Source organism: Rhinatrema bivittatum, chromosome 1, assembly GCF_901001135.1.
Source record: "Rhinatrema bivittatum chromosome 1, aRhiBiv1.1, whole genome shotgun sequence".
Classification (NCBI taxonomy): Eukaryota; Metazoa; Chordata; class Amphibia; order Gymnophiona; family Rhinatrematidae; genus Rhinatrema; species Rhinatrema bivittatum.
Genome location: NC_042615.1, coordinates 832,772,497 through 832,784,509, shown reverse-complemented (window position 1 = coordinate 832,784,509; position 12,013 = coordinate 832,772,497). Strand labels below are relative to the sequence as shown.

The window sequence follows — 12,013 nt, the reverse complement described above, 5'->3', positions numbered from 1 at the left end:
ATAATAGCAGCTATGGTTGGGGTAATGTGCGCCATTTCTTTCAGATTTCGTGTTGCGATTATATCTAGATTGTGATGCGCTGGGTTGATTTTTCTTAGCATTTTTTCAGCTTCGATGTTAGATAATGGAACGAAATTCGACCAGGGTGTTATGATTGTTTCAAATTGTTCATCTGCGGTTGAGAGGTTGTTGAAGGTGCCAGTTATTTTGCTTATTTTGTTTTTAAAGAACAGGACCAGGTCTTGACTAAGATTCTTTGTTTTGGTTGTGGGGGCATTGTTCTCTTCAATAAGGTTTCATACGATGTTGAACAGTGCATTTGAGTTATTTGAGGAGCTTATCTTTTGACTATAGTAGTCACGTTTGGTGTTCATTATCGTGTTTTTATAGGTGGCAAGTTGTGTGTGGAATCTTTGCAGGGTTACTGGGCATTTGGATTTTCTCCATTCTTTTTCCATTTTTCTGAGGTTGGTTTTCATCGATCTGAGTTGAGTTAAACCATGGTTTGTTTTTACCTCTGGTTTTGTTTAGCTGTTTTGTTTTTACAGGGTTTGTTTGCAGTTTGTTCAGTAAGGTGGAGCCAGGATTGTATAGCGTTGTTGATGTTGGAAAGGTCTAGGTTAGCTAGTTGTTTTCTGAGCTCTTGTTGGAGTAGGTTGGGTTGGAAGGGAGGTTGGTATTTGAATGATGTGATTTCTTTTGCACATGTGTTATTGGTCTGAGCTTGCCTGTGTTGCATGGCTGTGGCCAAACTAAAATGAACACACCCTAGCAATATGGCAGTGGCCTGTGTGACATTGGGCTCTAACCAGCCCAAAGTTAGGCTCAACCCATAAAAATATTTACTAGGTGAGTGTTGCCTGAGTGTGCATGCACAGTTCAACATGCAAAGGCATCAGTACTGCCATTTGCAGGTGGACTGGTGACTTGGTAGGATGCAGATAGGCAGCCCACCTGAGGAGGGAGGTAGAATGGTCTGAGGCAGCTATTAACGCTGGATAGTACATTCAGTATTAATACACTGAGGGCAGTATAACTGACTCTGATTTACATGCAAATAAGGATAAACTGATTCCCCTGCAGGAATGCTAATGTTGATGCATGCAAATAGCATATCAGGATCTTTATACATGGGTATTAGCATGCATTAAATGTGGGTATTTAAAGCTATTAGTACACTGATCAAGAATGTGCACTCTGTAAACAGACGTTGGAGGGATTAGGAGGAAACACTTGTCTATCACAAGGAGAATAGTATGCCCTGGGATGCATTCCTGAAACACTGTGAGGCCCAATTCCATGTTACTCAGTCTACTGTATGCTAAAGGCTCTACTGAAATCACAAGGCTATCCAGCACCTCCAGGGTAGCATTCTCTGAAATGCTCCCTGTTCCACGCGCAGGTCACCAGAGGCAGGCAGAGCTCCGGAGTCTCAATGCGTGGATGAGACGATGGTGCAAGGAAGAGGGATTCAGTTTTGTTAGGAACTGGGGAACCTTTTGGGGAAGGGGGAGTCTCTTCCGAAGGGATGGGCTCCACCTTAACCAGGCTGGAACCAGACTGCTGGCGCTAACCTTTAAAAAGGAGATAGAGCAGCTTTTAAACTAGAACAAAGGGGAAAGCCGACAGTCGCTCAGCAGCGCATGGTTCGGAGAGAGGTATCTTCAAAGGATACTAATGAAGCATTAGAATTAGGGCATCCCGACAGGTTCCAATAATTAGAAAAGTAGTCCAAGTGCCTGAAACTTAAAAACTCACCTGAGTTTAAAAAAAAAAAAAAAAACCCCTTTAACTTATCCCTATCAACTAAACAGAATGTAAATACAAACAAAAAACGCACTTTGAAATGTCTGTATGCCAATGCTAGAAGTCTAAGAAGTAAGATGGGAGAGTTAGTGTATAGCAGTGAATGATAGAAATAATTGGCATCTCAGAGACCTTGTGGAAGGAGGATAATGTTTTTGGATACTTGCCAGATTCTTATGGCCTGGTCTGGTCACTGTTGGAAACAGGATGCTGGGCTTGATGGACCCTTGGTCTGACCTTGGCACACCCTAGAAGAACCTTGGCATGTTCTTAAATGGGACGGTGCTATATCAGGGTACAAATTATATCGCAATGATAGGGAGGATCAACTTGGTGGGGGTGTGGCACTTTATGTCCGGGAGGGTATAGAGTCCAACAGGATAAAGATCATAAAAGATCATAGAGACTAAATGCTCAGTAGAATCCATATGGGTAGAAATCCCATGTGTGTTGGGTAAGAGTATAGTGATAGGAGTATACTACCGTCCACCTGGACAAAATGGTCAGACAGATGATGAAATGCTAAGAGAAATCAGGGAAGCTAACCAATTTGGCAGTGCAATAATAATGGGAGATTTCAATTACCCCAATATTGACTGGGTAAATGTAACATCAGGACTTGCTAGAGAGACAAAGTTCCTGAATGTAATAAATGACTGCTTCATGGAGCAATTGGTTCAAGAACCAATGAGAGGGAGCTATTTTAGATTTAATTCTTAGTGGAACACAGGATTTGGTGAGAGAGGTAACTGTGGTGGGGCCACTTGGCAACAGTGATCATAACATGACCAAATTTAAACTAATAACTGGAAGGGGGACAATAAGTAAATCTGCAGCTCTAATGCTAAATATTCAAAATGGAAATTTTGATAAAATGAGGAAAATAGAAAAAAACTAAGGTGCAGCTGCAAAGGTTAAGTGTACAACAGGCATGGACATTGTTTAAAAATACAATCTTAGAAGCATAGTCCAGAGTTATTCCACGCATTAAAAAAGATGCAAAGAAGGCAAAACTGTTACTGGCCTAGTTAAAAGGTGAGGTGAAAGGTTATTTTAGCCAAAAAAAATCCTTAAAATTGGAAGAAGGATCCATCTGAAGAAAGTGGGATAAAACATAAGCATTGTCAAGTTAAGTGTAAAACATTGATAAGGCAAGCTAAGAACTTGAAACGAAGTTTGCCGTGGAGGCAAAAACTCATAAAATTTTAAAATATATGAAAAGCAAGAAACCTGAGGGAGTGGGACCGTTAAATGACTGAGGCGTTAAAGGGGCTCTTAGAGAAGATAATGTCATTGCAGAAAGACTAAATGAATTCTTTGCCTCCGTGTTTACTAATGAGGATGTTGGGGAGATGCCAGTTCCGGAGATGGTTTTCAGGGATGATGAGTAAGATGAACTGAACCAAATCACTGTGAACCTGGAAGATGTAATAGGACAGATTGACAAACTAAAGAGTAGCAAATCACCTGGACCGGATGGTATGCATCCTAGGGTACTGAAGGAACTAAAAAATGAAATTTCAGATCTATTAGTTTAAAACTTGTAACCTATCGTTAAAATCATCCATTGTACCTGAAGACTGGAGGGTGGCCAATGTAACCCCAAATTTAAAAAAGGCTCCAGGGGCGATCCAGGTAACTATAGACCAGTGAGCCTGACTTCAGTGCCGGGAAAAATAGTGGAAACTATGCTCAAGAACAAAATTGTAAAGCAAATAGAAAGACATGATTTAATGGAACACAGTCAACATGGATTTACCCATGGGAAGTCTTGCCTAACAAATCTGCTTCATTTTTTTGAAGGGGTTAATAAACATGTGGATAAAGGTGAACCGGTAGATGTAGTGTATTTGGATTTTCAGAAGGCGTTTGACAAAGTCCCTCATGAGAGGCTTCTAAGGAAACTAAGTCATGGGATAGGAGGTTGTGTCCTTTTTTGTGGAATACGAACTGGTTAAAAGACAGGAAACAGGAATAAATGGTCAATTTTTCTCAATGGAAAAGGGTAAACTCCACTCCACTGGCACTTAGGCTCTGCGCTATAGGTGCCAACCCGGCAGGGTTAAGGAGCCTCCCGCCATCTGCCGAACGGCCCTCTGAGCACTGCTGCCGTGCCATCCCCCCATCATGGCTTGACCTGCCGACTGAAGCACATCAGTGGGGCAGAGGGGAATTTAAAATCCCAGCGTGGACCACAGGTGCCGCGCGCGCCAGGGGTCGCGCACTGAAGGAGCGCAACCAAACGGGCCTGCCCCTTGGTGCGCCCCTTTGTGCTGCCCCCTCTGAGTGGCACCCAATCATTCTTTAACCTGAACGACGTAACCAGGAAGCCAAACTTAATGAAAACTCTGACCTCAGCACCATCCTGCAAACCCACAGGTCTATAAACTGTAAGCAACAAGTTTTTAACAATCTTATGCAAACCACTTTTGAACAATGTTTAAGCAACACCCCTCTTTACCCACCTCCCCAAAGCCTCTCACCCACTGCCATGCAAACCCTGCCCCCCTCAGCATCCTCCCAACCCAATAATCCGCACCAAAGCACATAAAAAAACCCCACCACAGCTTTGCTCTCAAGCACTCCCACTCCCAAGCCACCTGCCCCAAAAAAACCGCATCCCCCACACACAGAATACCCCCCCATACGAAGTTCACCACATACCAAAAATCAATAGGTGATCTCAATACCAGAAAACCCCTCTTATAATCCCACCCCTCACCCAAGATCACTCAGCCCAATCATGACCTCTCCCCTGACCCAGCTACTAGGCCTCACAGCCTTTTCTTCCTATTCAACGCCCAATCCCTTAAAAAAAAAAAAAAAAAAAATCCTAAATGATATCCTATTAGAACACAAACCTGACATATGCGCCATCACCGAAACAACTACACAGCCACATATAAGATGACATATCCATCCCGAGGAACAACAAGAGAGGAGGTGGCTTTCTGCTAGCAAGAAAGAACTCATAATCATCCAGCAATCCATCCGCGCCCCCCCATGATTTGAAATGGGCTTTTTCAAATCTGTCTAATCTACTCCTCCCCAGGACTCTTTAGACAGCAATGCCTCCCCCTCATTGAATTTATCACCGAAACCATTGACATGGACATTCCCACTTGCAGGAAGACCTTGTGAGACTGGAAAATTGGGCATCCAAATGGCAGATGAAATTTAATGTGGATAAGTGCAAGGTGATGCATATAGGGAAAAATAACCCATGCTATAATTACACGATGTTGGGTTCCATATTAGGTGCTACAACCCAAGAAAGAGATCTAGGTGTCATAGTGGATAACACATTGAAATCGTCAGTGCAGTGTGCTGCGGCAGTCAAAAAAGCAAACAGAAGGTTGGGAATTATTAGGAAGGGAATGGTGAATAAAACGGAAAATGTCATAATGCCTCTGTATCGCTCCATGGTGAGACCGCACCTTGAATACTGTGTACAATTCTGGTCGCCGCATCTCAAAAAAGATATAATTGCGATGGAGAAGGTACAGAGAAGGGCAACCAAAATGATAAGGGGAATGGAACAACTCCCCTATGAGGAAAGATTAAAGAGGTTAGGACTTTTCAGCTTGGAGAAGAGACGACTGAGGGGGGGATATGATAGAGACGTTTAAAATCATGAGAGGTCTAGAACGGGTAGATGTGAATCGGTTATTTACTCTTTCGGATAGTAGAAAGACTAGGGGGCACTCCATGAAATTAGCATGGGGCACATTTAAAACTAATCGGAGAAGGTTCTTTTTCACTCAACGCACAATTAAACTCTGGAATTTGTTGCCAGAGGATGTGGTTAGTGCAGTTAGTGTAGCTGTGTTTAAAAAAGGATTGGATAAGTTCTTGGAGGAGAAGTCCATTACCTGCTGTTAATTAAGTTCACTTAGAGAATAGCCACTGCCATTAGCAATGGTTACATGGAATAGACTTAGTGTTTGGGTACTTGCCAGGTTCTTATGGCCTGGATTGGCCTCTGCTGGAAACAGGATGCTGGGCTTGATGGACCCTTGGTCTGACCCAGTATGGCAACTTATGTTATCAGTAGAGGACAAACTGAGCAAAAGAAGAGATCTTGAGAGAATAGTGACCTGAGAGGAAGCTGGAAGGGAGTGTCTGAGGAAATACCAGTTTACAGAGATGGTGGTAGATAGCTGGAGCAGCCAGCAGAGGTTTCAGTAACCGAAACTGACAGAATTCAAGTAGACTTGAGACAGGAGCAGTGGGTGGGAGATCTGAGCCTAAGGCCTTCAGTTACAGCAGCAAGAACTGGCTATCCCAGGAGCTACAATCAGGGCTCTTAACCATAGGAAGATTGATTAATGCTGGGGTTGTCCTGAGCTTGAGTTTCTACTGTAAGTTCCCCGGGGAGAGGGACACACCCTAGAAGAAAACACCGGATCCCCAGTAAATGCAGAGGGGGGAAGTGAGTGCAGGTTCCACTCCTGAGGGGTAGGAAGAAGGGGGTCTCCAATGACTCCTCGGGATTTCCAGCTCCGGGCTCTTCAAACCGCGCAACAGAACAGTTTCTTCCTGCAGTAGAAGCAGAAAGCTCACTGCTATAGGCAGCAGCTGCAGATCCCATGTGATTACTGTGTAATAATTATTCACCCCAAAGTAACCACACCAGGCAGAGGCCTACCTAGAGTATTTGGCACCTGGGGCAGATACTTCTATTGCACCCCCCCATATATAAATTCAAATTTCCTAAACATCAATAAAATATTTCAAAATAGCAGACACATCAATAACTAAAACTAATAAGGATTTTAAAAATCTCCCACTCTCCATATCTGTCAACCTAAGATGGTCTTGAACTGGGGGTACACACACTCACACAATATGCTCCCTCTGTCCCCTCACATACATCCTTGTGTATGGCTCACCCCCGCTCCCCCTGTCTCTCATCCCACACACAGACACCCTTCGGCTGCTGGCAGCACCCCAGGGCCTCTTCTGCCGCCGTCTCCGGGAGCGCCTGCAGCAATGCTGGGCCTCTTCTTTGCTGAAATGCTGGCGGCGCCGCTGGCCTCTGCCACTGCAGGACCTTGCTCTTGCTGGCGGGGTTTCCCTTGCCACGTCACTGTTCTGCGCTGCTGCAGGACCTTCCTGCTGGCAGCAGTGGCACCCCCCACCCTTTAGTGTGCCTCAGAAACCAGGCCTTGCATGAGTCTCTTCTGATATCCCCAGTTAATTCTCTCTCATAAGTGGTGTCCTGGCAGAGTCTTGCAGTAAAAATGGACTTAGACTCTCCCCACACCAAGACTCCCGTCAGGATTTTGTTTGTCCTTTTTCAGTTTCCCTCAGCAGCTTTGTGTAAAGGAAACCACCTCTGGAACTGAACCAGCTGGGGGGGCAACTTAAAGAACCTGAATAGAACAAAATACAGATAAGTGCATATTATAGCAAATTAGAATATGCAAATATTTTCATAGGTACACATTTATTTCCATAACCTCAAATAGAAATATAGCTCACTATTTATTTATTTTTATTTTTTCTATACCGACATTCCTGTAAAAATATACAAATATTGGTTTACAATGAAACGTCAACATTCGCTCAGGGGCGGTACGAGGGACATATTGAACACTATATTAGACTCTGATCAGATAATGCAGATGATAGCATATTTACAACTCAGGTGCAATAATTCCCTGCCAACCCCCCCCCCCCCCAAAAAAAAAAGCTTACTATGTTTATGGCTTTCTTGCTCCTACCCCCACAATCTTAAAATCCATTGAGCTACCCAGCACAAGATCCTCCTCCCCTTCTACCAGAAACAGGTACATGTCCCACTTTCTTCAGCCTCTTCCCCTACCTGTGACAGGTCTGATGCGTGTGTGCATGCACACAGTCTTCTGTCGCTGTGCTGTTGCTAATGACTCAATCAGTAAAGTGCTTCCACCCCTACCCCCGTCTCTCCAAAGCAGGAACTGTAGCAGTAACGCAGTTCTGCCGGCCTGCCGCCCGGTTCTCGAGCTGCCGCCCGGTTCTCGAGCTGCCGGCCTGCCGCCCAGTTCTCGAGCTGCCGGCCTGCCGCGGTTACATTCCCCCCCTACTCTTGCACACATGGTGGGCCCCTTTCATCTGAGCTTAGGCTGGCTGCATGCACATGGACGCAGCTGCTTCTAATCTCCCAGTTAGGAACAGCGGAGGAGAGTTGGGAGAAGCAGATGACCTGTTGGCTGCCACTGTCCATCACAGCCCTGTGGACCCCTGCCCCTTCCCATGTACTGCTGCAGTGTGCCTGCTATGTTGTGAGATTTTTCTTTTTTTTTTTTTTTTTTTTGCTGAGAAAGGAGGCTGGACTTCCGGCCAGGGGTAGAGAAAGAGGACTGTTGGTCCAAAAAGTATATATGGGGACTCTAGAGCCAGCAGTGGATCCAGCCAGCTGCCTCATGTAGCTCTTCTGTCTCCAAACAGCTAAATTCAGCTTTATCCCTTTCTCACCCAAGCACCTTGTGGCTCTGGCTTCACCCCCCTAAAGCCTTCATTTGGATGACCATTCTTAGCAGGATTCTTGCAAGTGATCTATGCCATGGACAGAACCAGAAAGTGCACTGCAGGCAAGCTCTGCCCCTTGTGTCCAGCAGAATCAGCTCTCTTGCACAGACTGAAGCATACTCTGTGTGTATTGCATCACCTACCATGGTGCCAATTAACCCAGTGCTTGCCGTTTTCTTTTCAATCTTGGAGCAGACATGGTTCCACCACTCGCAGTACACCCAAATCTGGCAATCGCAGGTAGATAGACGGCTTGCAACAGAAATGGCATCCCAAATCCTGGTAAGGGCAGGATATTCAGTCCCTTGAAGCACAGCTCTCATCCCAGTCCATTGGGAAACACCTGCAGGGATCTTGTAAAAACTCAATAGGAGGTTAAAGACCTGATAGAGGTTAAGCTCAACTTACACACCCACACTAGGCTTATGGGCCTGTGTATTTGAGCGTTTTGTAGTATCTGGTCTGTATCTTGCTATTAAATCATATACTGTGCACTTGTGAGTTATGGTGTCCTGTAGCACTATTACATGTATTAAAGGTCACTCCTTTGAAGCAAGTAAGACATTACAGTGGGAGGCAGTCCTGACATCTGTTATGTGTACTTATATTTGACACCAGTAAGTCTGTAATGTAAGGAAAGCCTTGACTCAGTGACTCTTCTGTCCACAGTGTAATACAGATGGAGAAACTGGGGAACCCCAGGATGAATTAACCCCCGAGGCTGTCAAGCTCTGTCAGCAGCTGGGCAGCAGGGCCACGCGTGTGTCCGACGTGATCGGTTCGAAGGACCCAGCTGTCTATAAAGCCATCCAGGAGGGGGTAGAGCGGGTGAACAGAAGGGCTGTGTCCAACGCCCAGAGGGTGCAGAAATGGACCATCCTGAGCAAGGACTTCTCCGTGCTAGGAGGGGAGCTAGGTGAGTGCTCGCTGGAGTCCTAGGAGCAAACGATTAGAGGCACTGAACCCAACACGAATTACAGCGCCCCCAGCAAAAGCAAAAACACACTCGGCGGGTTGTGACTGACTGAAGAGCCTGTATTTATGTGTCCAGAGAGCAGCAGGTCATGTGGACGCTGGGAATGGCGCATGTGACCAGAACAAAAGCAGGGAAGCACTCAGTCCCACACCCCCTCTCACTAATCCCAGCTCATCCTTACCAGTCTCCTCTCTCCTGCTCCGTTCCTCTCCACACCTTTAATCTCCGCGCCCTCTCAACCACCCTTGCTCCCATCGTTTCCTCACCCCCCTCTCTTCCTTACTCCCTGTGCACGCTTCACCCAAACATAAAATTCAAAGTATGCCCATGCAGGAGGGGGAGAGTTTAATCCCCGCTCTTCTGCTTCATTCCCTACATCCCCTTGGCCTGCTCTCCTCCGCATTTCCCACTGACCTGTCCTCTCTTCCCAGCCCTCCTCGCCCTCCTCTGCAGGCTTGGTGCACCCATCCCTTCATGGATTCCCACCCCTCCTCAGCACGTTAGGCCTCCTTTCCTTGGCAGACTCTGCTCGCCTTTGAGTTTGATTCCTCTTCCTTCACGGGCTTGCATCACTTCCCTGCTCTGCAGCCTGAGCCCATGCACTTATATCCTTATTCTGGAGCAATCCCTGCCTCCTTCCAGTCGCTCGACCCCACCTGCATGCCCCGAGCCCTGGCAGCTCAGCTGTCTCTATCTCCCCAGGGCCTCAGCTGCCCTCGATCTGGGAGTCCCGGGGAGCTGCTCTCGTCTGTGGGGTAGGACAGGGAAGCGTTTGTAAGAAGCATCGGGAGGCTGTGGTCAGGGTCTGACTTAAGAAATGTTGAGCCTGTATTTGCATGGTGCCGCCTCCTTCCAGTAAAAGACTTCATTTACCCTGGGGAGTGAAGGGCAGATAGCACCTGCCACTCCTCCACCCCCGACCTTCCCCAGCGAGCACAGAAGATTTACCAAACTTTGAAGAAACGATTTTGCAACTCCTGTTTGTAGTTTGAATCTCCCCTGGATTTTGTTTCCTTTCTGCAGCCTCATTCCTCTTTTTTTAAAGCTTTGTATTCTGGTCTTCCTCCCATTTCCCCTCTCTGCTCGTGCTCTCCTGCCTCTTCCTTTCCTTTACCTCCTCCTCCAGTTTCCCTTCCCCCTAACCTCGTATCTCAGCCCAGGTCTCTCCCCTCTGGCCTTGCAGCTCCTCAGCTCCTCTCCTGGCCAGTGTCCCCCCCCCCCCCCTGAAACCATGCCCTGCCTGTTCTGTCCCTCCCCCTCCTGACTCCTCTCTCCTCGCAGTCTCCAGCGCATCTCTGCAAACCTCTGTCCTGCGCTGCTGCTGCCGCCGGTTAGTGTTGGGTATTGCCCTGCTGGCCTGTAGGCGGGGGGCAGGAGCAGGATCGGAGGAAGCAGAGGCCCTTGTTGTCTGCCCTCCCTTGAAAGTCCATAACTGGACGATGGGCTGTGGCAGAAAGCAGGGGAAATCCTCGCCGCCAGCAGACGGCATGTGGGGTGCTCGGGCACGCATGGAGCCGGCACGTGTGACTGAAGTCGCTGTTCTGGGTCAGGGGGAGGGAGAGACTGCATAGCTGAGGGCTCTGCATGGCAGCCGGCTAAGGGGGTCATGCCCCAGGGATGCGACATGGCGCTAGGTGAGCAGCCGTGGCCTCAGGCACAGTAAGGTAAGCTTGGTCAAGGGGAGGGGTCACTGCCTTGCATGCTGCAGGGTTTGCTCTCAGATTTACAGTCTACGTGTGACTGTAGGAAACCAATTTCAGAAAAGTCAGGTAGAGGTGGAATAAGACAGAGAAAGCGAATATTTGAAGAGACACAGAACCTGAGAAGGGAGTGAATGAGGCAGAAACCTAATGACTTTTTGCGTGCAGCCGTCTGATCGGGTGGGGAATGGCACGGCCGACCCCAAGGTCGCAGGCTTCACTCCTTCAGAAGTCTGGGGAGGTGCTTCCCCTGGGTTGGTGACCTGTGGCCATGGCCGGGTCTCTGTTCTGAGACTCTGCCTTCACTGCCTGACCGCGCTGCTTCTCTTCCAGGTCCAACGATGAAACTCAAGCGCCCTGTGGTCTCCAAAATGTACAGAGAGGAGATTGACGGATTCTACAAGGAGTAGCAGTGCTGCCGGGCACGCGGAGGGCTTTGCAGAGAATAAAATGTATTTTTTTTTTTTTTGGTAAGGATGTAGCATTTCTAATATTCCCTTGGTGCCAGTTGGGGTTTGTGCGCAGCTGCGACTCCTCCACACGGTGTCCTCTCTCTCTCTGCCCCGGCTGTCGGAGGAGGCACAGGGCCTTGGAAGCTGAACCTCGTCTTGACTCTTTGTCTGCTCCATTGGTGCTTTTTAAATTTGTCTGCAATCCCTGTTGAGGTGCTTTGTAATTGAGATGCACAGATGTACATATGGAATTAAGAGACCTTTTTAATATGATGTTGAATAAATTTTCTCACTTTACTACTGCGCTCGGGGCTCGTGTTTCCAGGGATGACGCCAGGGGGAGGTACGGATCGGCTTCTGGGGGTCCCAGCTCACGAGGACTGAGGTCCTACAGGGCTGGATGCCAGGGGGGGGGGGAGAAGCACCTAACACACGTGCTCCAAACGGCTCACAGTATTGATAAACACAACACACACAAGCTTTATCAATACATTATCAGAATATGGTAAAGTCCTATAAAGCCCCATACCCCAGCAGCACCGCCACCGATCCGGGAACAGAGCCCT

At 47.4% G+C, this 12,013-nt stretch overlaps 1 protein-coding gene across 5 annotated transcripts in view; it reads left to right on the top strand.

Annotated features, from left to right (window-relative positions):
• Positions 1-11,751, top strand: part of LOC115079566 (long-chain-fatty-acid--CoA ligase ACSBG2-like) — a 157,893-nt gene extending 146,142 nt beyond the window's left edge. For all 5 annotated transcript variants that reach the window (XM_029583236.1, XM_029583218.1, XM_029583227.1 and 2 more), the window contains 2 exons: positions 8,989-9,235; positions 11,329-11,751. In XM_029583236.1, the coding sequence (XP_029439096.1) occupies positions 8,989-9,235; positions 11,329-11,405 (324 nt within the window). In that variant the 3' untranslated portion in view covers positions 11,406-11,751. The remainder of the gene's footprint in view (positions 1-8,988; positions 9,236-11,328) is intronic.
• Positions 11,752-12,013: the final 262 nt, after the last annotated feature.